The sequence below is a fragment of the Lissotriton helveticus genome, chromosome 3_1, assembly GCF_964261635.1.
Source record: "Lissotriton helveticus chromosome 3_1, aLisHel1.1, whole genome shotgun sequence".
In the NCBI taxonomy this organism is placed as follows: domain Eukaryota; kingdom Metazoa; phylum Chordata; class Amphibia; order Caudata; family Salamandridae; genus Lissotriton; species Lissotriton helveticus.
In genome coordinates this window covers 449,504,244-449,530,236 of record NC_136061.1, presented here as the reverse complement: position 1 = coordinate 449,530,236, position 25,993 = coordinate 449,504,244, and the positions used below count along the sequence as shown (strand labels likewise).

The following is a 25,993-nucleotide window of genomic DNA, read 5'->3' as shown; positions in this document are numbered from 1 at the left end:
TGCCTATTGGTGTATTTCTATTAAAGTCCCTCCTTCGTGTGTTTAGCTCTCTCTCCGGCGATTTCACTCAGAGAGCATTTTGGTCGGCCATCACACAGTACAGCGTGTGATGGCCTCTCTTCCCTCCTCCCATCAGTTTTGTAGTTTTATATAGCGTGAACCGGAAGTGAAGGTCACCAGTTGACATATTCGTTATTTAATAGGCACGGAGAGATTAAGCGATTTGCCTAGAATCACAGTACAATCACTTCAGCATAACTGAGACAAAATCCTAACTTTACAACTAGGATTTTGTCTCAGTTAAACTTAAGTTTGTCTTAAGTTTAACTTAAAACCAAAACTTAAGTTTAACTGAGACAAAATCCTAACTCTAGTACTCCTAAATTCCTTCTGTGAATACTGAAAGTCATAAAGTTAGGATTTTGTCTCAGATTACTTTTGTGAATCGGGCCAAATGTCTGATTTTTTTGGTCGAGCCTAGCAGCAGCACCCATGCACTGCTCGCTCTGTGAGGCATGCTGTAATAGAGTATGCAGTAGAAGATATATTTTTTTAATTGACTGGTGTCAATTTTCCTTGAAAAAGCTGAGTTCTGATTCATTATGAGGCTTGTTAGTCCCTCCTGTGTCCTGCCTTGTCTCCATTTGTTACCTCCCATAACAACAGGACCTTTTACTTGGCTTGTTACACGGTCTTCATTAATTAGTGGGTGTGCACTATTTTCTTTAATGGTCTTTCCTTATTCCAGCGCGGTTTCGCTTTCACTTTAGTGGCCGCGCTGCTTTATTTAATTAATTTGCAGCGCGGTCCGCATCAGTTCAGGGTAGCACAGGCAAACAAGCATTTGCAATTTGCAGCTCTCGCATTTACGTGAGTTTGAGCTATTGGCATTGTAAATGATAGTGCCTTTTATTTAGGTTTTCATTTTTTAAACATAAATAAATCGCATTGTCATTTACAATGCCAATTGCTTAAACTCACGTAAATGCGAGACCTATTGCATTGCAAATGCTTGTTTTCTCTCTTTCTCTCCCTGCCAGTCTACCTCTGTCTCCCATTCTCTCGCCCTCTCTCTCCTCTGACTGCATGACTGTTTGCTGATCAGGCATTCTCTCTATGACGAGATTAAAGAGCTCAACACACACAAAGAGCAAGCACCAAACTGAAAAGGCACATGCCTGTCATTCACGGACTTGTACAGAAATCAAACCACGTGAGGCTGCTAATAAATCTGATCCGGCCGAATTAAAAATATAAAACAAAAAAGCTTCCGATCAAACTCACAATGCAATATGCAGACTGTGAATTCCAGGCCCCAGTATTTAAAGGCCATTGACCAACTACTACGGTTACTGCAGGAGGGAAAACTGTCCAAGACAAGTTACCAGGATGGGGAAGGTAGGATATGAGTGACTGGCTGTTATATTTTTTCCTCTGTTTTTCATTTAGGACTGTAATTTATTGCTGTCCAGCTGACAAGTGAGGGAGTAGTCGCACATCAGTGTATATGTTTTGAAGTTGACTAAAGCCCCTTGTTTTAGATTAACCAAAGATGGGAATAAACAGACTATCAAAGTGTGAAAAATGAGGAGCCTGTGTCTTACCGATTGTGTTTGATATGGTGCTAACAGCAATTTAAGACGGGTTGGCTTATTTAACGATTTTGTAATTTATGCTCGTACAATTGATTACTATGATAACACGGAATAAGTAAAAAAAAAAAACATAGCTCAGGGTGGCCACGTGGCATAGAAACATATTCAGGGCAGTGATTGAAAAAATTCAGAACAAAAGGTCAATATTCAGGACAAAAAATGTTTTGGACAAAGGGTCAATTTTACCAACCCATCTGCAGAGGGCAGGGAATAATGTAAATAACATAAAAGTTACTTTTACATGACACAGGTATAAGTCAAAGTAGGTTTGTGTTCTTTGGTTTGTACAATACATAGTGGTGTTGAGCAAACATCGCATACAACTGGGCTTATTTAAAGTTTAAAAAACAACAAGAAAATGCACTCCAGGTCACCCACCATTGTGGAACCATGTCCCTCAAACCCAAAAGGTAAACAGCATTGAAACATGCACCAGATAAACCCCAAACAAGAAAATGCGCTCTGAATATGGAACCAAGTCCCACAAAGCACTAGTATGGAAACATGCCCGTGGAACTCATCAGTGTGAAGTTCTTGCAAATGGAAATGTCACTCATCATTGCACTGCCCAGAATAGGAACGTCATGACTCACTTCCTGAGGGGAGTGTGATGCAGAGCAGACGTTTTGGGAAATGTCCTTTGATTGGCTGCATTCTCGTTCAAGTAAGGGTTCCCTCCAGTGTCCTCCCTTATATCATTGTCACTGTTGAAGCGTGAGGGTTAAGGCCCAGCCTGCCTTCTCTAGATACACTCCTTGAAGTTGAGATGACTGGAATGGAATCCACTTGTTTACCGCTGACTCACTCACCCACTCCAAAGCTGAGGACAGGTTCACTCACCGACTCCAGTGCTGAGGACAGGTTCACTCACCCACTCCAGTGCTGAGGACAGGTTCACTCACCCACTCCAGTGCTGAGGACAGGTTCACTCACCCACTCCAATGCTGAGGACAGGTTCACTCACCCACTCCAGTGCTGAGGACAGGTTCACTCACCCACTGCAGTGCTGAGGACAGGTTCACTCACCCACTCCAGTGCTGAGGACAGGTTCACTCACCCACTCCAGTGCTGAGGACAGGTTCACTCACCCACTCCAATGCTGAGGACAGGTTCACTCACCCACTCCAGTGCTGAGGACAGGTTCACTCACCCACTGCAGTGCTGAGGACAGGTTCACTCACCCACTCCAGTGCTGAAGACAGGTTCACTCGCTCACCCACTCCAAAGCTGAGGACAGGTTCACTCACCGACTCCAGTGCTGAGGACAGGTTCACTCACCCACTCCAGTGCTGAGGACAGGTTCACTCACCCACTCCAGTGCTGAGGACAGGTTCACTCACCCACTCCAATGCTGAGGACAGGTTCACTCACCCACTCCAGTGCTGAGGACAGGTTCACTCACCCACTGCAGTGCTGAGGACAGGTTCACTCACCCACTCCAGTGCTGAAGACAGGTTCACTCACCCACTACAGTGCTGAGGACAGGTTCACTCACCCACTCCAGTGCTGAAGACAGGTTCACTCACTCACCCACTCCAGTGCTGGGGATAGGTTTACTCACCCACTCCAATGCTGAGGACAGGTTCACTCACCCACTCCAGTGCTGAGGACAGGTTCACTCACCCACTCCAGTGCTGAGGACAGGTTCACTCACCCACTCCAGTGCTGAAGACAGGTTCACTCGCTCACCCACTCCAGTGCTGAGGATAGGTTCACTCACCCACTCCAGTGCTGAGCACAGGTTCACTCACCCACTCCAGTGCTGAGGACAGGTTCACTCACCCACTCCAGTGCTGAAGACAGGTTCACTCGCTCACCCACTCCAGTGCTGAGGATAGGTTCACTCACCCACTCCAGTGCTGAGCACAGGTTCACTCACCCACTCCAGTGCTGAGGACAGGTTCACTCACCCACTCCAGTGCTGAGGACAGGTTCACTTACCCACTTCAGTGCTGAGGACAGGTTCACTCACCCACTCCAGTGCTGAGGAAAGGTTCACTCACCCACTCCAGTGCTGATGACAGGTTCACTCAAGTACTCCAGTGCTGATGTTGTCCATTTCTTGGGGTCACTAGTAAGCAAAAGCAATGACATGCCCAGGAAACCTACCCGACTGATACTGGCCCCTACATGGTAAGAAGTTTCCTGAAAGTCATTGGAAACAAGAAGGAACTTCTGTTGCTTAACACCAAGCACGCTACAACCATCCAACCAACTCAAGGCCCTGCAATCAACCTCAGTCATTCAATCACCATGCTTCCCCCCGCACCAAGGAAAAAAAAGTAGAAGTAATTCCTGGCTCCAAAATCACCTCTGGGACTCAGGTGCCTTCAGTGGTCCACCACTACTTTTGTCTTCTCGGACACCTCCTCTCCCAAAGCCACCTCAGAGAAATAGTCCACCTTCAAAGCCTGAAAAAGTTAACTTCCACTATCCTGGACTGTTCATTTAGGCAACTTCCCATTTCTAAAGGATCAAAAGCACTACAGCACTACTACAGGACTGGTAAAGGTGAATCAACACCAGGGCACTATCGCATCCACAATGAAATCTCTGCTTTAGGTACCCGTTAACTCCTGAGCCTCCTCAAAAACAGCACAACAGCAACCAACAGCAGCACAACCCTGGATACGCCATGCTTTTCTCTGACAAAAGTCTATCAAGATCCTATGAATATACCGCCGAATGCTGATACTTTTCTTCCAGGTCAAGAGACGTTCCAGTGATATATGCTCTAAATTATAATTTTCAACAACACCAACATTCTTACTGCAAAGCTGCCCACCCTGCAACAAGCCCATCCATTTTACAGCAAAGTTGACCACCACGGACCCAGCCATCCATCTTGTAACCACACAACTTCACATGTGTGCTGCAATGTTGGCAAACTCACAACAAAGCTGACCACCAGGCACCATGCCACTGACCGTTCAACGAAACCAGTCACCTTGCAACAATGCTATTCATCTCACAGCAAAGCCATTCACCATGTAGCATACATCTTACATACAGTAACAACGACCATCTTGCACCGATGTTCACAACCTCTCACTAAAGCCAAAAACCTCATTATTTAAAAAAAGCCCGAAATTTTTAGTGACCCATCTTTTTCAATCACAGCTCTAGGAATGTAGTGAGGTGGTGCAATTCATAGAGACATGCTAGCTCAGTGTTCTCTTTAATTCTTCTATTACCCATTCATCCTCTAGGTCGTCTGCACAACATCTCTTGCACCCGCATTCCCAGCTACCTGACCTCACCACTACTACAGTGAGAAATATGTAAGAAAATGGAAATTAGAGAAAAAAAGTGAAATTTCAAAATGCAAGGCCGAATTAAAAGCTGATTGTGCTACATTGCTACTAAGCAAGGACCACGAAAACCTCATTGAGTCAGGTTGAGAGGATTATTTATTAATATCTTTTACAAGAAAATAGCAGTTGCCATTCTGCAGTGAAGACAGCACTGGCGAGCAGAAGTGGGGGGAGGGAAAGAAGAATGCAGTTGAAACCTTAAAAGGGCTTCAAATATTTGTGTGTCATTGGAACTCTTGGCCTAAATCAAATGAAGGTCCCCAAGGGCCTTGTGTATTATAGAGAGATTAACAAATCAGCGCAGTGTGCGGGCGACAGCTGATGCTTGAGTGAGGGACCTGTGGGACCACCACATTCTAAGGGCTTTGGGCTGGCACTGCAGGGTATGGGCACAGTAGGGTGGGGTACTCCTAGACTAAATACAGTGTGGCTCGCTAGGGGCCTCGTATGGCATGAAGAGAGCTGTACCAGTGCAGTGCGAGGGTCACTGTTGTTAAAGGACAGTGAAGGTCCAGTGTCAACACTGCATGCTGAGGACACTGGCTGGCACTGTGGGGTAAGGGTCCACTGTGGGCAATGCATGATGCACATTACCCTGAAGCGGTAGTGGCAGTGCACCACTATTTGTGCTTCTGGTATAATGTGGCGGTGCACTGCTGGTTACAGACCGGGCAGAAGGTGGACTCATCACCAGTTCACTTGTCTGCTTGCTTGCAATCCGGGTCCACGGTTCATCAGTCCATCGACCAAAAAACAAAGAGATGCCAGAAAAGGTCTCAGATACCTCGAAGTAACCTAACGTGTACCACCAAATAGCACAAGACAAGCTGTGTGGAGAGTGCTATGATTATCTGAGCTATTTATAAGCCAATCATAGTTTGTCTCACATGTGCAGCCTCAATCCAGGGTGGTGGTTGGATGGTTTACACAGCCATTTGATAGGCAATAGTCCTGGAAATTATAAGTATGTACTCCAGGATCCCATACATTGAGGGTGAAGCTGTGGTAACAAAAGTAGCAAAAAAGGCACGAGTCATGATTGGCAGAGTCATGAAAAAGGAAGCCTGACAGTCAGCTTATACATGTATTAAAACCTCAGCTGCAATGAAATTGGCAACAAAGAAAAATGTTATAAAGTGTTCTGGCATATTAAACGGTTACAAAGAGGCCTCATTTTAAAATATTTCATGGGTTAAGGTACCTGCTACAAAGATCTTTGTGTTCCGAGCAATTTATCGAGGCAACGATGGTAAGATAGCTCTGGAGGTAAATGTATATGCTAGAGTGATCTGTGTCTTGTGGAATCAGTTTTGACTCATCATAAAGTGGCAAATAGGATTAATGTACCTGCTTCAAAGCACAATATGTAACATGCAGATCACAAATTTGTATGATATCATATATGTGGACAGCGCAGTGGGTTACTGCTCTGGTCACCGAGATCGTTTTGTTGTTTGCAGTTCATAAGTTACAACAATATTTCTTATATAGCACAGTGAAATATAAATCAGCATCAAACAGCAGCATTTAAACTGCAATGTTTAGGTTTACAACATTCTTTCTTCTCAATCTTTCATTATTCCAAGGTAGCTAAAATGCCTCCATTTAGGACACACGACCTCAATAACTAGGTTATTATTAAAATCCAAACTTTGTGTTTATCCGCACCAAGCACTTGTGGCACATAATGCCTCCCAAATTGGATGATAAGTAATTACTATATCATGTAATCCTCATTGTTTTATGTACAATAATTTACAGACTTGTAGGGTTCATTGTCTCTGTATAATATATGTGTTTGTAATGTAAAGCATTCTGACACTACATTAAGATAAATAACACTATTTAAGTAATTATTGATGTATACACGTATACAGTCAGATACATCTGACATTCTTAAAGTGCATGCATATCTTACTTAACGGTTTAACCAAAGTCGAAAACATGCGTCCAAATCATGGTGTCCCTTAAGCACATGTGAAGTTGACAGCAAGCTGAACGCCTTTGTTTTCCCTCTATGACAACTATGTGTTAGTCTTCAAATAACTCATAGCCAGGGTGAGCCTCCAATATAAGAAATGCTGATGGCCCTTTAAGTGAGGCCTTTGTGTTGGGCCACCTGAAAGTTAGAACAAGAAACCCCCTTTAATCATCCCTTGAAGGTTGTTACTGGGAATGAAAAGCAGACAACATTCGGACACTGCTGTAGGTATTCAACATTTGTCACTGGGACCAGCTGGAGCCTGCTCACTTCCTGTACTTATTGTCAGCAAGGTGCTCTCAGCTCAGTTCAGCAACCTTAAAATTACAAACGCGATCCGTAATGCGACCATTTATGTAAAATGGACACTCATTAAAAATCACATCGATGGAAGGAGAAGGGAGGGACAGAGGGGCTTTTTTTGAAGATTTCAAGAACATCTGCAATCAATAAAACGGAACACGGATGACCCACGGGTTAGTGTGGGCGGAGCTCCTCGGATCGCCCTCTGCTCTCATCGACGCTCTGCTCAGGTCCCTGACCACCACTTCAGTGTTATGATATACATTTTTAAAGAGCACAATTGCTCCTAAAAGTAGCTTCCCCACGCTAAGTCTGCCCTGGACCGTAGCAGGAGAAGAAGACTAGAAACCTGCCCGGTGAGAAAGAATAAGGAAGAGGTAGAATCTTAAAAGGCTAAATAGCCACGTTGTGAGTTTCACTCTATTATTCTTCCTAGCGTTCACTCATGACTGGAGAACACATGTATCAACATGACGATGCTATAAGAAGGAATGAAGGGATCAAATGCAACTAGACGAGGTACAACGGAGTTAAAAACCCTAACAATGTAAATAGGATTTTCCATAAATGTACTTTACAAATATTGTTCTAATAATAAAGCTGGCAAAGCTCAAAATAAGGCACTTGAATAACTAAGTCAGAAGAAATGTAATACATTTCTCCACAGCGTTCATTTATTTTGTGATAGTTTAATCCAAAATTATTCAGTTTGGGTTTTGATCTCTCACATAAATAGATTGTCTTCTACGAGGACAGAAATTTCCAGGGTCGCTCCCACGAGTGCAACAACGACGCCCCCGACCTGCAGTCTCACCTGGGCCGCTGCAACTCCATCCAGGTGGAGAATGGCTGGTGGATGATTTACGAGTACCCCAACTACAAGGGCTACCAGTACTACCTGAACCGGGGGGACTACCCGGACTACCAGCGCTGGATGGGCTACAACGACTGCGTCAGGTCCTGCCGGATGATCCAACCTGTAGGTTCTGGGGTGATGTTTTCATTCACTTCATGTTTTTTTTTCACTTACTGCTGCTTTGCAAACATGGTTACACTATATTTCAACCATGTTCAAACCAAATGAATGTTGAAAGGTTTCTGCTACACTGTTTGCAACAAATATTTAAAAAATACAAATTTTAATTTTAATGGAAATGTTAAAGGTTAAAGGTTGGAGCTTTTCTTAATTCAATTGAGGCCACTCATCATCCATACTATGGGCCTGCTTATGAGTTTGGTGGTCTCGCTGTGGGCCACTACACCAGCGCCCCGCTGCGAGATACCGAACCCGTAGTCAGACCGCTCGCCAGATTGAGAGTTTAAACCTGACAGGCAGTCCCACGGCTGTGCCTTTCTAAGGTCCAAAGGAGAGCCATAGAAAGGCAGTGCCGTGGGAGCACGGCAGCACATTCCTGCACAGGAAGAAATGCACCATGTCTTGGATTTCTTCCTGTGCAGGAACTGGGGGTGTAGACATGCAGGGGGGCACAACACCTCGTCCCCTGTGTGCATTCCCTTGCTCAGAGGTGCCCTGAGTTGTCTCATCGCCACCCTTTCAATGGTGAACTCACTGTCGTGAATAGGGTCGCAGTGAGGCAACTCGTAATATGCTCTGTTGTGCTGCATCGGTCATAGTGCGGCATGATAATGGCCTATTGTGATCCTACTGTGGTGTTGCCGCGGTCATGTTGCAGTACGACTGCTAAACTCGGAACACAGTGGTTGGACTGCTGTTGCGGTGGTGGCTGCACCGCCACCACTGCCGAACTCGTAAGACGTCCTATATCTTTTTTGATGCACTTGCACTGGTATCAATCTGAGGATACCACCTTAATTTTTAGCCTCGAAGTTTACATTTTTCTTCTTTATTGATCCATTTGTTAATCTTTTAACATTATTTACTTGTCATATGCGTCACAGATCCCCTTAGTAGGCTTCGAGGAACCCCCAGGGTTCCCAGGACCACAGATTAAGAACCACTGGTCTACACCTCATACATTCATTCAGAGTTCATAAATGAACTTCAGAGAGCAGAGCTCGGCAACAAAGAGAGGCCGTGCTTTAAGTTCTGCTCCTCGTGCTCAAATTCGAAGAATGTCTTAAATCCGGGATAAAACAAAAATGTGTTCTGTGTCTGAGCAGCGCTGAAGATAGGACCATTATATAGCCCCTGAGAGTCAAAGAATTGTGAGCTTGGGTAAAAGATAGAAGCATCAGATATTACAGAAAATGGCAACACAGATAGTACACAGACACATTTTACAGAGAGAAACTTGGGTATTAAACCTTTAAAATAGAACAAGAGATTTCAAGATGGTCTGCATATTTGCAAATAAAACATGAGACTGATCTTATACCACCTGTTTACTTGGCCTGGGTCAAGTATGTAATTAAGGTCAGAGGGTTTGCTTATAAAGTTTTTGCTGCATAGAAGAGTTTCTGGTGGATACAAAGGAAGTCGGAGCATTCAGTTGAATATGATCTGCTTACTTTTCCAGTTCCTATGTACTTGTAGGCTGTTGTGAGTGGTTTGGCTGTGGTATTCGATCTCAACGCCTTGGCCACAGAGGTCGCAAAATTAGTCTTAAGAACCCAGTGACATTGGAGTTCTACCCTCCCTTGATATTTTCCCGTTTGTAATTCACTATAAGTGTAATAAAAAATGAAGCGCAATGGGAGCTGGAATGGGACTTTCGTTGGCAGTTGAATATTGGGTACATGCTTGAAGGTGCGAGTATGTTTGTGAGAGAGATCCTATGTGTGTGTGATCATGTGTGTCTGCTTACATGTACACGCATGTGTATGTAATTCAAAGTGAATGAGAGTCAGTAGCAGGTAGTTTTAGAGTTAGCGAAGCTGGTAAGTGAGGTTGAGTAATAGAGAGTGAGTGAGAGTTATTCAGTTAGAGTAAGAGTGACTGCAAGTGAGAGAATGCTATGTTAGGTTATTAGAGTTTATAGCATGCACAGCTACTCATAAGAGTGTCCTGGCGCAAGCCCTTGAGTCAGCAGGGAGAGGACAAGAGGACAGTAAAGACGCAGAAACCAGCTCAGTTGAAAAGGAAAGTTTTAAGTTTCTTCCTAAATTGGATAGGGTTCTGTGAGCTGCGCACGTCAAACGGCGAGAGAGTTCCAAGTCATAGCTGCCAAATACGGCAGGGAACTGCCACCCTTTCCTTTCAAGCGGAATCTGGGGATGGTGGATATAAGCATATTAGAGGAATGCTAGGAATATAGCACTGAAAGTGTTTCCTGATATCTGGGGGGAGGAGGGGCTATGTTCATAGAGTGCAGCGCGGGCTATTACCAAAGCCTTAAAAGGGACCCTTGCCTTCACCGGTAACCAGTGCAAATTGTGCAGATGCTGTCTGACAGTGGCACGTTTGGGGAGGTCAAAAAGCAGATTGGCAGTGGCATTTTGGACCACCTGAATTCTGTCCATTAGGTAGCTGGGTAGGCCGACATACGGTGCTTTTGCTTAATCGATGCGGGAGGTAACAAGGGCTCAGATGACTATTTCTTTTGCTGCTAAGGGCAAAAGAGGCAGACTTTTTTTGAGAAGCTTCAGGATGCCAAAACAGGTACCTGTCAGTTTACTGATTTGGTTGCAGAAACTAAGCTTTTTGTCAAACCAAATCCCAAGATGTTTTACTGAGAGACCCGAAGGAGAGAGCAGAAAGTATGCCAGAACAGAGGGGGAACTCCCCAAAGAATAAAATCTCAGTTTTATCTTCATTACATTTCCGCTGAGCAGACGTAAGCCAATTGAATACCGCTGCCAGGCAAGTTTTAACATGGGCAGTGGATGTCTCTTGTTTTTTCCAAGTGAACAGGGGCTGGGTGTCGTCGGCATAAGCAACAACTTTAGCTCCCAGTTTCTCTGCCAGCTGAATGAGAGGAGTCATGTAAATATTGAGCATAAGTGGGCTCAATACAGACCCTTGCGGGACCTCTGTCTGAAGGGTTTGGATAGTTGCCATAAAAGGGGGAATCCAGACTTGTTGTGTTGTACATTCTAAAAAGGATTTCAGCCACCCATGATACCTAGTTTCTGCAAACAGGCTAAAAGGAGCGAATGGGAGACAGTATCAAAAGCGGCAGAAAGGTCCACGAGGACCAAAGCTGCCATGCCCCCAGCATCCAAGGTCACACGGATAGCTTCCGAGATTTCCACCAAGACTGACTCAGTGCTGTAAGAGGCCATGAAGCCAGATTGAGCCGGGTGCAAAAGGCCATTCTGTTCAATGAAAGAGGTCAACTGCTTATTGACCATTTTCTCACATACTTTGGCAATAGCTGGGAGCAGAGAAATAGGGTGATAACTGGTCGGTAGGTTGGGATCCAGAGTCGTCTTTGTAATAAGAGGGATAAATAGTGCCCGTTTCCAATCTGTTGGAACAGAGGCCGATGTTAACAAGGTGTTGATCAACTGATTCAGGAGAGGGTTGATAGCTACGGTTGCCCTAGCCATAAGTTTGGCAGCATTGGGATTATTTGGGGAGCCTGATTTAAGAGTGGACAGAGCAGCCAAGGAGTCCACAGCAATATAGCGTCAAAGGTGGAAAAGGTGACTTTAGCAGGAGAAGAGACTTGTTGGTCAGGTGACACCGTAGTGGCCTGATCATCCTGGTTGCTGAAAAGCAATTGAAGTGCCCTGGCCTTATTAATGAAGAAATCGGAGAGCTCTTCACACCAGTAATTCAGAGCCAGTATTTTATGGTTGCTCCCCTCCAATATGCCATGGTTGTTCTCCTGTATGCCAAGAATTACCTGCAATGTATTAGCACCAGCAATTTGTCATGGATCTCCCCTATGCCAAGAATTACTTCTAGTATGCTAGCATGAGTACTTTACCAAATGTGCCTCTATAAGACAATAATTTGCTCCAGTATGTAAGGGCCAACGGCAAATTTGCAAGCATAACACATTCTTAGTTACAATCACTTACATTCGATCTTACTCATATTCACTTTCACCCACTTACACCCATTCATTCTCATTCACTCTCTTAAACTTACTCTTACTCTCACTTAAAATAAGAAAGTGCCTACTTTGACATGGTTTGCCCCGCCTTTTTGCCTGGAACATGAAGTAATTTTGAATAAAGGAGCACTGGGTCCCTGATAACCTGGTTCCCAGTGTAAGTACTCTTTCCTAAAATAGTACCAAAATTGCCACAACTTTAGCAATCCCTGTAAATTCCTAGTAAATGGTACCCCTGGTAGCTAGGGCATTGGGACTGAACAGGGTCTACTAGGGCTGCAGCACAAATTGTTCCACTCTAGGCAGCACTTAACAAAACTATGCAAACTGCCAGTGCATACTGGTTGTCTTGGTGAGAAAGCTGAAGAGTCGACATGGCACATGTGCCATGCCCCCAAACACTGCATGAAGTATAGGTAAGTCACACCTCCTGCAGGCCACACTACCCTAAGGCAGGAGGCATTATACCACACGTGTGGTCATATCTGCCTGAGCAAATAGGACCCTAAAATATCTAAGTCCATTCTTGGATAGTGTCAGTGCACAGGGCAGCCATATAGAGTTCATGGGCGGGGCACCCATCATTACGGGTTCCACAGCACCATGATGATTTCACTGTATCCAGGGATGTTTGGTACCAAACATCATCTTAATGAATGCACACTGATGACAGTGTTGGATTTATTAATACATGCACACAGAGGGCACCTTAGGAGGTGCCCCCTGAAAACCTACCAAACACTGGTGTGGTATCTAACTAGTCTTAGCCAACCTGCCACCACCAGACATGTTTCTGACCTCATGGGGTGAGAGCCTGCACTCTCAGATGGCAGGAACAATGCCTGCTCTGGGTGGAGGTGCTTCACAACTCGACCAGGCCGCAATGGCATTCCAAGGCTGGTAGCTTAAAAGGCGATGCCACCTTTGAAATGCAACCCAGGCATCTCCACGTAGTGAAGGATGCCAACCCCACGGTCCTGCTACTGAAGAACCGGGTCAATCAGAACCGGCGGCGTCAGGGACACGCCCGATGTCTTCGGATTCCCCTATCCTGGCAAACAGAGACACGGAATGCTTCTAGGTGGCGTCAGAGATCAAATTTATTGGCTGCAGCCAGTAACAGAAGTCCTAGAAGTCATCACGGTATGAGTTCTCAGGAGACTGCTCAATTTTACAAAGCAAGTCATCCCTTTTTATGCAAAACATTGTGCTTCAGGCAAACATTCCTAGTTTACAGTTCAACCAATCACATGTTTCCACAGCAATAAGTATTGCATAACGACAAACCCATTTTACAGTTGTCCGGCCCATGATCAATCACTGAACAAACCCAACATTCTTCTTTAGACAAGCCGAACAAACCCCATAATAAAAGGACCACAACCCATATCATAAATAGACCATAAAAGTAGGAACAGAAAACAGATAGAAGTAAGATAAGGCATGTTTGTGTGCAATAAAGTTTTACGACGTCCTGTGCTCTGATCCTTAATCTAGATCAGCTAAAGGGCAGGAACTGGTTCAACAAGGTCAGCTTCAGGCAAAAGGGTCAGTTCACTCAGGTCAAACAAAAGTCAGCACGAACTGCAACTAAGGTATACGTGTACTTAAAAAGACCAATTCATCCACAGTCATCGGCCTATGTGAGGGCAACCACAAAATGGCTGCCACACACAAAATGGAACCCAAGGGTTCAAAACGAAATCCCTAAATACGTAGTGAATCCATCGGTCTAACGCGACGAAAACACTCATACTTGCCGAACTAACTAGTTACGGTTCGCTAATATCGAATTCGTAACAAAACCATGCCATTTATAAAAACGGGTTCAGAATTCACGGAACCACAGACCCTCCTTTTGCCCTTACATAGGCAATCACTCAGCCTGCGTCTGAGTCGATGTCAATATTCATCAGATCATCAAGATGCTGCTGGAGCATCATCCTATTACTCAGGACTTCTCTCGAGACAGGTCTTCTCACACATGTAGTAGCACAAAGGCCACATATGGCAGGGCCACACTGTACACAGAGACAACATGAGAAGAGAATCGCGAAAACCATTCCAATGATCATCAGAATCTTCCATCCCCAAGTGGATAACAATCCCCAAAACCATCCAGTCAACGACCAACCGTCATTATCCACATGTATAGACTCGGAGATCTTAGGTAACTTAGAAATGGCCTGATATACTGTAGGAGCATTGTCTGGAATAAAAACGCAGCAACTCGATTGGATCACTTTACATACTCCACCTCGGTCCGCAAGTATGACATCTAAAACCATTCGATTCTGTAATGTCATAAGGTGATCCGCTTGAAGCTCAGCGGTTAGATTACTAAGGGCAACGGCAGCTTCATTTATGGTGGATTCAACCACTCTCGTTAATTGCCGTAAGTTTCTACTATTTGCCATAGGTCCCCAAAACGGTAGGAAACCCTTAAAGAAGTCTCCCACTTCTTGTCCGGCGGTATCTTCCTGATCGAAGACACCTCTAACAACTCTCGTTCTGTGGTAATCTACAGCAGCAGTATACGTAGGGGGCAACAAATACGCCACATAACATGTGCCCGAAAAATCAAGGGGCAACCACGTATACGCTCTATCATAGCAGATAAAATACGTGCCCTTAGCTGCTAAAAACGGTGGGGAAGTTTGGGACGCAAAAACATACGTCTGAATACAAACACTCTTCCCTAACTGAGCTCTCGGATTCTTGCCATTACCTTGCAGACAAAAATGACCACGATGGGGTACAATCCAAATCGGAGGTGACCTTTTTCGTCTCTGCTTCTCACCCAGACTAATACTATATCCGGTTGCATTCCAGCCAACATATGCTCATCCTTGGGAATAGTCTTATATGTTTCGATAACTCTACTCATATCTGTAATTCCCTTCACCAAGGCTTTATTACTTGAGTTATCTCTCATGGAACGCAGGGGATAAACTTCGATGGCATAAACGAACATCGTCTGATATGCCCATACGGACCCATTGTCACTGAATGGCAGAACCAGATAAGGAATACCTCTATCCATAGTATGTGGCATAAGACCACACACCCAACAATTAGTGGTGTTTACTACTAACTGGTGTTGATGCAGAAGTTGTGCAAAAGAATTATTCACAAATTCCGACCTTCTAATTTGCTCGTGTTCAGGTAAAGCATAAAAAGAATGCAAAGAAGTAGTAGTAGGAAAAGACATAGGTTGGGAGGTTGGTGCAGAAGTCAATTGGGGAGAAAAAACAAGATATCCCACTAAGAACATCGTTATGCTAAGTAACATTAAAAGACATGTTATCAAAAAACATTTGCTACTCATTAGTTTACACAGTTTCATTTTCGAATTCTTTTTCTCGGCAGCTCTCACAATCTCAAAAAACTCCATCCTCTAACCAATGCCGTTCACGGAGGTTGGTTTTCTTCTGCTAAAGAACGCTTCTGTCAGCCCAGGGAACTCCCTTAGACCAACCAGAACCGTCGACCTTGCGTCTTCGGCTGCACTCTCCAGTCTTATCACCGTGACCCTACAGCTGAGCTCGGATGGCAGCTGGAAAAAAAAAATAGGCTAAAGCAGTTTCTTGGATGAAAGAGTGCCGTTCTCCAAAAACAAAAGAAAAAATTATACTTTTATTCGTTCATTGTTCCTTGGTCGCAAATTATAACAGTCTTTTCCAGGCTTCGTTTGACTTTGGAATAATAGTTCAGGTTCAGTGGTGTCCAATCTTAAATGTGGAGGCACAGCAGCTTGTAGAACTTCATCATCCTCACGTTCAGACCTTGTCCATGTCAAATGAGCATCACTAAATGGAATGAATCTAGGGACCTTCTCACAATCAAAATCAGCTTTACCATCCCTTACCCACTGATCATATGGCAAAGGCAAAGGAATTTTTTTACAAAGGGTGGCATGCACCCAGTTCTTTTTGCCTGCTACTCTAACAGCGGTTCTAGTAACCAACAAAATCAGATAGGGGCTGGTCCATCGAGGCTGCAAGTTCTTGGTACGCTGAAAATTCTTCACAAGCACATACTCTCCAGGTTCAAGTACGTGGCCTGGATCTGTAGTGGCTGTCGGCAGAGTGTCATAGACCTGTTGGTGGAGAACACGTAATTTAGCAGTCAAGTCCTGTAAGTAATCCACCAACATAGGGTATTCAATACTGCTGTATTCTTTCGGACGAGGCACTCCCCAAACATTCGCTGGACGACCAAACACAACTTCATACGGACTAAGTCCCACTCTAGAATGTACAGTAGTCCTTGTTGACAAAAGAGCCAACAGCAAGGCATCTGGCCATGTAAGACCAGTGCTCGCTTGTACCTTAGCCAATTTCAGCTTAAGCGTACCATTGTAACATTCAACAAGTCCAGCAGACTGGGGGTGATTCGCTGCGTGGAAGCATACTTTCTTCATGATCTGACCCACAAATTCACTCCCATTGTCCGACCATACATTTCTCGGCAATCCATACCTAGGGAAATACTCTCTCAACAAAACCTTGGCTGTAGACAAGGCAGTATTATCTTTTAGGGGGTAAGCCTCTATCCATCTAGAAAAGGCACAAACAACCACAAGAACGTATTTTAGGTTGTTGCATCTCTCCATGTGAATAAAATCTAACTGTATCACCTCAAACGGATACATCGGAGGAGCAAAATGACCAGCTGGAGTTGGAATTCCCTTACCAGGATTATATTGCAGACAAATCATACAATATTTCACCACATTCTCTGCACATTTCGGGATTCCTACATTCTGCCAAACTGGAGCCAACAACTTGCATATTCCTTTCGAACTTATATGAGCCAATCCATGAGCCATTGTAACCACTGGGAGCACATACGCATCTGGCAACAACCATCACTGGTGTTCCGTCAACTCAATCCAACAACCTGTAGAACCCAACATACCCGTACTCTCTCTCCAAACATTCATTTCCTTTTCTGTAGCTTCAGCCTGAATCATCTTCACACTTTCTATCGTGTCTTCACACATTCCACCAGCCATAACCCAATTAGCTGGGCCTGCAACATACATACGGCTCATCACATCCTTCGCTGTTTCCTTTGCAACTTCATCCGCAATCGCATTCCCTCGACCAACATCGTCCACAACTTTCTTATGCGCACTACATTTCACAATTGCAATCTGATTTGGGAGAGTGAGAGATTCCAAAAGTTCATTCACTAACTGCCCATGCTGGATTTTCGTCCCATGGGAAGTAAGGAACCCACGCTCTCTCCACAAACGCCCAAAACTGTGCGCAACACCAAACGCATACTGACTTTCGGTATATACATTCACTCGCTTTCCTTCCGACAACACACACGCTCTAGTCAGTGCAATCAACTCTGCTGCTTGCGCAGAATTCTGTGGTATGCGTGCTGTCTCAACAACTGTATTTAAGGTTGTGATAGCATACACTGCAGTCGTTTCACCATTCGGAAGCTTAAAACACGAACCATCAACCCACAGCGTACCATCAACATTATCAAAAGGAGTGTCCTTAAGGTCTATTCTAGGTTTTGTTTCTTCCTCTGTACGAAGAAAACAATCATGCTGTTCTTGAGCATCCGTCTCTGTAGAGATCGGCAACAACATAGCTGGATTCAACACGTTACATCTCCTAATATGAACATGGCTAGCCAACAGTGCCAACTCGTAACCTGAAAGACGTGCACTAGTAAGGTGCTGTGTCTTAGTCCTGTTTAATAAGGTATCCACTGCATGTGGAACCATCACAATCAACGTATTATCCAATACCAGACCAGTAGACTGTCGGATAGAAACGGCAGCTGCGGCTGTAGCTCTCAAACAACTCGGCAATGCTTTAGCAACTGGGTCTAATGTCGCTGAGAAATACGCGCATGGACGCTGCTTATCCCCAAAAGATTGTGTCAACACTGACAATGCACATCCTTCTCTCTCGTGCACGTACAACGTAAAGGGCTTGCTATAGTCTGGAGTACCCAACACAGGAGCCGAACACAATGCATCACGTAATTCAGAAAAACTTTTCTGACATTCATCAGACCTGGGAAGAGGATACGGAGTATCTCTCGTAGTCAATGCTAACAAAGGTTTCGCCAACAGTGAAAAGTTGGGGATCCATTGCCTACAATACGACATAATACCCAAAAAAGCACGAACTTCTCTCTGTGTGGATGGCACACTCATTTGCGCAATCGCTTGAATTCTTTCTGGGGTCAATCGCCTTCCCTCCTTCGACAAGAGATGACCTAAGTAGGTTACTTCTTGTCGGCAATATTGCAACTTTGAAGGTGACACTTTATGGTGAAGGTCAGACAAATACCGCAACAACGAAAGAGTAGCCTCTTTACAAATCTTTTCATCATCAGCAGCAATCAACAAATCATCAACGTACTGAATAAGAGTAGCACCAGCAGGCAACACAAAACCATCAAGCTGAGTTTTCAACGCTTGACTATAGATTGAAGGACTTTCACAATAACCTTGGGGAGCTCTCTTAAACCGGAAGCTTCGTCCTCCTAAAGAGAAGCCGAAAATATCCCTACTCTCCTCAGCGATCGGAATGCTAAAGAAAGCATTCTTCAAGTCAATGACAGAAAACCAGGCTGCCGAAGCAGGAATCAACGTCAACAAAGCAGTAATATCAGATATCACGGGAAACTGTGGCACGACGATCTTATTGACCTCTCGAAGGTCGATCACAAACCGATACACAGGTGGCTTAGAAGCATCAGTACGCTTAAGAAGAGGCAAAACAGGACTGTTACACACATTACCTCTCGTTTCTTCAACTACACCCTTCTCAACCAAATCATAGACAATTGCCAAAAGAGCTCTCTCACAATCGCTCGATATTTTATACTGGGGAATACGAGGTAGCTTAGCATTCATTTTAAGGGTAACAACATACGGTGGAATCTGCAAAAGACCAACATCATTTGGACCCAAAGCGTATCAGGAAGGGAACGCAATTCCAGTGGCAAACAATCTTTAGACAAAAACATTGGAGAAATCACTTTCTTACCAAGAGTGAGCTGTACTCCCGAAGGAGAGCAATGCAATGTCGCATACAATCTTTTCAGCAAGTCCAACTCCCCAACAGATTCTCATTACAACCAGTCGTTAGAATAAGTGGAGCTTCCAATTGCCAATGGAAAGAGGCAAAGGACTAGAAATTGGGTTACGAACTGGGGCGCCTGAAAATCCTACGGAAACATTAGTTAAGCCAGACAAAGGTGCGCCAGGGAGTTTAGAATGCATAATAGAACTCTTTGTCGCACCAGTATCCAAAAGAAAAGGCTCTACTATACCTGATGTTATCACTTCAACATAAGGTCCACTCTGATCTACTGGAACTGACACTACTCCCTCTCTTTGCCCATGGCTGTCCTAGCTATCATTATAGCCAACACTCTCACCTTCGACACAGTAATCCTCAACATAATACTGGGCAGACTGTCCACTCGGAGCATTCTGTCAGTCAAAATAATTCACAGAATTCTGTAGGGAAGAAGAACACTCATTCTGGGGAATCACACCACGACCTCTTCCCCTAGGCACTTGCTGAAAACCACCACGACCTCTCTGACCAGGTGCACCATTCGCACGCTGTAACAGAGCCGGGCAACTATTCTTGTAATGACCTTCCTCTCTACAGTAAGCACACTGATTAGGGCCAGGAAAGAATCGCTGAACATATGGCTCAGGTTTCTGTAGCAATGTCTGAAATTGCGGAGGTTGCTGAAACTGAGGCTGATTCTGACGAGGCGGATAAGCTTGCTGCAAAAGAACTTTCGTCTTTAAATCTTTCGTTTTCTTCTCCGCTTTATCCTTCTCATCTTTATCCCTATTTTCATAATATTGGGCAGTAGCCAATATCTGGGCCGACGAAGAAACGGCCCATGAACTCTCAGAATCTTTCAACTTATTGGAAAGTTCGGGAAGCAAATTAAAGACAAATGTATCCACGAACAACCTTTGACCACCTTCTGTACTCATATCCTGACCACTGTGATCAATAAACGTCTCTTCAAACCTAGTGAAGAAGTCAGACACACTCTCGTCTTTCTTCTGCTTACATGCTACCTGGCAATTCTGAAACCAAAGGTTCAGGTTTAGCACCTCCCTCTTGTCTACCATCTGCAGCAATAATATTCGCCCAAGTATCTCCTAATTCTCCTACATGATTCTCATGACGAATCTTCGCCCACAAAGATTGCGGAACTACATTACCCATCAACATATCTATGTCAGCTAGATTCATGATACATGCTTCTACTGTCTGAGACAACTCCTTGTAATAACCAGCAGGATTCTTACAAGGGTCAGGTAAGGTCTGCTTAAGAGCCAAGACCTCTGATCTCTTCCAAGTAATATGAACCGATATTCGCTGAAAATGCGCGGGAGCGGCAACAATACCCCTATTTACATCAGCCTGAACTGCTTCCTTCCATATAGGAGGAACTTCTCTCATTGGATACTGTCTCGCTTTTCTCCTAACAGAGGAATCAGGTGCGTACAATGTCTGAGGCGGAAGTCTAGACCTAAAAGCCAGTATCATCTCTACGTCATCTGTAATATCAGATTCCACTATCATCCCTTTAGCAAAATCCGACTGAACATCAAGTAGTTCCTGCGGAATCAAATCCAAATAATTATCTTACTATTCCTGACGCAGAAACATACACATCACATTAAAAACATACCTTTGCTTAGGCGGTTCCCACTGAAAGAAAACATCCATAACTGCTGGCAAATCATACCTTGAAGCATTTATAATCCATCTACGAGCCAGCAAATCCAACACAGCCCGTTCCTCGGAACCAGGAAGCTGACTACGACTCTGCTTACGTTCCGTAACAGGGGTCATATTCAGTGACCCAAACAATGGAGACAAAAGAGTAGAAACAGTCTCTGTCATTCTTTTTCGAACAGAAGGAGAAGAAGCAGACATAAGAACAGGAGAATAAGTGTTTTGAGGCAAAGAAGGTGTAGGAACAAGAACAGTAGGAGTCTCAGATGCAGAAGCGGAAGGCAAAGGAGTTTGAGGCAAAGCTGGTAGCAAAGCTGGCGACCCTAGAGCGGGTTGCGCAGGAGGAGGCAAAACCATCTGTGGAGCACCAGGTAGCTGAACAACAGCAGGAGGTTGAACAACAAAGGGTGGAACAACCGGTGGTAATGGAGGCGCAGTAGCACCCTGTACATAAGGAGGTGGCAATCACAGCAAATGAGAAATCAAAGGATCTTTCTCAAGATCTTCAATCGCTTTTGGAGGAGGAGACAGCAAGGCCGGATAAAATTTATCTATGGCCATGCAACGCTGCCTATCTGACACCTCAATCGCTTTATCTTCTTCGTTTTCTTTAAACTGCCTAGCAGCTTGCATTATTGACACATTCCTATCTTTCCTATCTTGTTTAGCTTGTTTGATTTCTCTTTGTTTGGCTTCTTTACGCCAAAGGCGGAAGGAGTCAAACATTGCTTTCTTCCTAAATAATTTTGTTTCTAGATTATCTAAAATCTCAGTATCAAAACTACCATGTTGGGGCCATCGTGAAACACCATCCTTTTTAGTGTAATGGATCCATACTTCATTATAAGTAATAGGACCCACTCCGTGTTTTGAATAGAACTCATAAGTCGGAGTTCCAACCGGAGGTATCGGACACGAGTCCTCTAGTCGGGAATCTTTGTTGCAACCATAACTAAACCATTTTCTAAGTTTGCTAAGACCAGGCATCTTATAGCTCACTAATCTAGCTTCCAACTTCAAGGGGTTATCGACTATCGATACTCTCGCAAATATACGAGCCCTTCGGCTTCGATTGCTGCAGCAGCCGAATCAACCAAGAACCAAAAACCTAGAACCAAACCAAGAACCAAACCAAGAACCAAACAAATTCGTGGGAGCGACCCACTTATACTTAACCAAAATATCTGTCACACCACCAGAAGACCGTCTATCGTCTCGCGCTACAAATCATCTATCGAGGGTCCAAGACAGGGCGACAGTCAGGGCAGCAGTCCTTCGGAGCCGTCGGAAAGCGGGAAGCCTCGCAGCAAACACCTTCGGTCCACGTCAACATACAGGGGTCGATGAAGTGGCGGCCTTCCTCCAGAATTTCCTCACAAAGCTCCTCACGATCCTCGGGCTTGGACCGGTACCACTGAAGTCGCCCCGCGTTGGGCGCCAACTGAGGAACCGGGTCAATCAGAACCGGCGGCATCAGGGACACGCCCGATGTCTTCGGATTCCCCTGTCCTGGCAAACAGAGACAGGGAATGCTTCTAGGTGGCGTCAGAGATCAAATTTATTGGCTGCAGCCAGTAACAGAAGTCCTAGAAGTCATCACGGTATGAGTTCTCAGGAGACTGCTCAATTTTACAAAGCAAGTCATCCCTTTTTATGCAAAACATTGTGCTTCAGGCAAACATTCCTAGTTTACAGTTCAACCAATCACATGTTTCCACAGCAATAAGTATTGCATAACGACAAACGCATTTTACAGTTGTCCGGCCCATGATCAATCACTGAACAAACCCAACATTCTTCTTTAGACAAGCCGAACAAACCCCATAATAAAAGGACCACAACCCATATCATAAATAGACCATAAAAGTAGGAACAGAAAACAGATAGAAGTAAGATAAGGCATGTTTGGGTGCAATAAAGTTTTACGACGTCCTGTGCTCTGATCCTTAATCTAGATCAGCTAAAGGGCATGAACTGGTTCAACAAGGTCAGCTTCAGGCAACAGGGTCAGTTCACTCAGGCCAAACAAAAGTCAGCACGAACTGCAGCTAAGGTATACGTGTACTTAAAAAGACCAGTTCATCCACAGTCATCGGCCTATGTGAGGGCAACCACAAAATGGCTGCCACACACAAAATGGAACCCAAGGGTTCAAAACGAAATCCCTAAATACGTAGTGAATCCATCGGTCTAACACGACGAAAACACTCATACTTGCCGAACTAACTAGTTACGGTTCGCTAATATCGAATTCGTAATGAAACCATGCCATTTATAAAACGGGTTCAGAATTCACGGAACCACACTACACTTTTGGAAGGAGGACAGGAGGGAAAATGTGTTAGATTAGGGAGGTGGACCCACATGCATCTTGAACACCTCTAAGGTGGGACAGGTGATGCAGACCCCACGTTTCTAATTCTTCCATCTTGGGGTGGAGCATTAACCTACCAGGGTCAGGGTTTTGTCCCTGTCTAATTAAGGTAGGAAGCGCATTGGCTACCACCTATCACCCCCTTTAACACACCTGAATTTAGTATTTAGGAGACACCCCTAGGCCCTGAACTTCAGAATTGATGGACCTTAGAAGATAAAGGACAATGAAGAGCTGCTAACCTGAAAATGGAGTACCTGCAGCAGAATTCTGGTGCGAAACCCGGCCTGCTCCCTCAAGAACTTGACCATTGTGGTATGCTGTCTAGTCCTGCTGATGTGAGGCCTCCAAGAACCCCCGAGTAGCTCTAGTCTGACTTACCAAACTTGCCGCTTACCGGCTACACAGCAACCAAACCAGAAGCAATGCACCAGCTCCCGAGGGTTAGATCTGTCCCCCCACCAAGTGACAGGATAGCAGGACATACCAGAGCCGTGATGTAGCAATACCCAAGGTGTCGGACCACCTGCACCCGACACAGGGATGAAGAGTCAAACCTGGACTTCAACTTCCCAGGAAGCAAACATCTGTCAAGGGACATCGAGATCACTGAGACCTAATCCATGAATGGTCCAACTGTCTTGGAATCATCCCTGCTCCTGACCTCAAAGACCATCTTGACACACAGAGCCTGGCTGACCTATCTGCTCTGCACCCAGCCTGGGTACCAACAAACCAGCTGTGCTCCCATGGTACTGAGGCACTTGCAACCCGATCCCTTGTTTGGGATCCCCTGGACTTACCTGTAAGTCCCCTTGGCCAGCCTGTTTTGAGGTGGCCACCTTCTTCGTAGTGCACCAGCTACCAAGGCCCTCAGCAACCTGCTCCCGGCTGAATACGGGATGCACCTGACGATTCACTGGTGGACCTTTGGACCTTGGCCTGCTGCTATCCTAAGTCTCGAAGGTGAACTCTTAGAACCGGCTGTATGATTCTATATACATATATGTAATTTTCTCCCTAGACATTCATTGTGCGTAATTGCGCACAACTGTGTTATTTTCCGAACTTTGAAAATCCATAGCTAAAAAAAAAAAAGATTACCTGTGAATGAAGTTCTTGGTCTTAGAAATTATATAAAATGAGCGTTATTTTTGCAAATTGGTCTCAGATTTGTTCTTGAGTGGGTCTCATTTATTGAGTACAACAAATGCTTAGCACTACCCTCTGATAAGCCTAACTGCTCGCCCACACTACCACAAATAGTTAGCATTATCTACTTTTGCCTCTGTATACCAATCTGGGTCTCTCTGGACTCTCTGCACAGTGTACTTTGTTTTAGTACACTCTATAGGCACCCAGCTTCCTACAGTTACTCATTCTGCATCATTCTCACTCACTTGCAATCATTCTTACTATGACTCACTTATACTTTCTCACACACTTACTTGTACTCAAACTAACACCGTCACTGTCAGTCAGTCTCATTTATTCTCACTTACAAGCTCACTATTAAAACTCTCCCAGTCTTACTGTCACTCACTCATCCTTACTCACATTTGCTATTACTCACTCAACCGTACTCTGTTACTAACTTTCACTCACCCATCCTCATTCAGTTATGCTCACCCATTGTCACTCACTTATTCTCAGTCATACTCTTTATCACTACCTTACATTCATTCTTACTCTTGTATTCCCTGACTAATTCTCTCTCATTTTTCATACTCATTTACTGGCACTATATCTCACTAACTCTCACTCACTACCTGTCGCTGACTCTCACTCACTTTGAGTCTCATGCTTACACATATTAGCAGACACACATGAACACACATACATATGCGCTCTCTCACAAACATACTCTCACCCTCTAGCACGTACACAGCATACATTTTGAATAATTTTTTATTAGGTTTCGCCTAGGCAGCCCATGCGCTGTGTCGCCGAGAGATGCTGTATCCAGTATAACGAGACAAGCTCCACCAAATTTCCAGGCATAACTTTGATTGGCTACAATAAAAAATTCAGCATTTTGATTGGTTTTCGGCATTTTTGTCCCGCCTCCTGCAAGCCCTAATATCATTTTTACACTTTTGAGGCTATTAGCCCCTTTACTTAGAAAAACGTTTGGTTTTCCTCTCTTTCCCCATTCCCTCCCGCAGTCTGTAACTTCTTGTGTCACAACCACCCCCTCCCGTTCATGCCTTCATTCAAGCCCGCTCTTCAATTTAAAATGCAGTAGGGCTCGGGTAAATCCGAGTCCTGTTGCATTTTCAATGCTTGTTTGTGTCGTGATTGGTGGTTGCATTTTCAATGCTTGTTTGTGTCGTGATTGGTGGCGTAATTCGCACTCTTTGGTTGCATGCGCACAATGCCTTGCATTGTACGCATGCGCAACAAAGCAGTGGCGTTCCCAATTGATGGCGGGAGGCGGAGACAGCACAAGCTGCACCCGCCTGACTACATAATGCTTGTTTGTGTCGACACTGCAGTTGGCACAAACCTGTTAGTTCAAAATTACTTTTCCGTTGCTTAAAGCATAAAACCACCAACTCATTAGAGCAGCGGCTACTGATTTAATAGACGCAGCACAAGTTTAATTTCCGTCACGGGTATTCAAAATGATCA

General features: G+C 44.6%; 1 protein-coding gene across 1 annotated transcript in view; it reads left to right on the top strand.

The window, feature by feature from the left end:
• The first annotated feature begins 1,366 nt into the window (after positions 1–1,366).
• LOC144822601 (gamma-crystallin 2-like) overlaps positions 1,367–25,993 on the top strand; it is a 65,165-nt gene continuing 40,538 nt past the window's right edge. The window contains exons 1-2 of the mRNA XM_078680329.1: positions 1,367–1,398; positions 7,990–8,232. Of these exons, the coding sequence (XP_078536455.1) occupies positions 1,390–1,398; positions 7,990–8,232 (252 nt within the window). The 5' untranslated portion in view covers positions 1,367–1,389. The remainder of the gene's footprint in view (positions 1,399–7,989; positions 8,233–25,993) is intronic.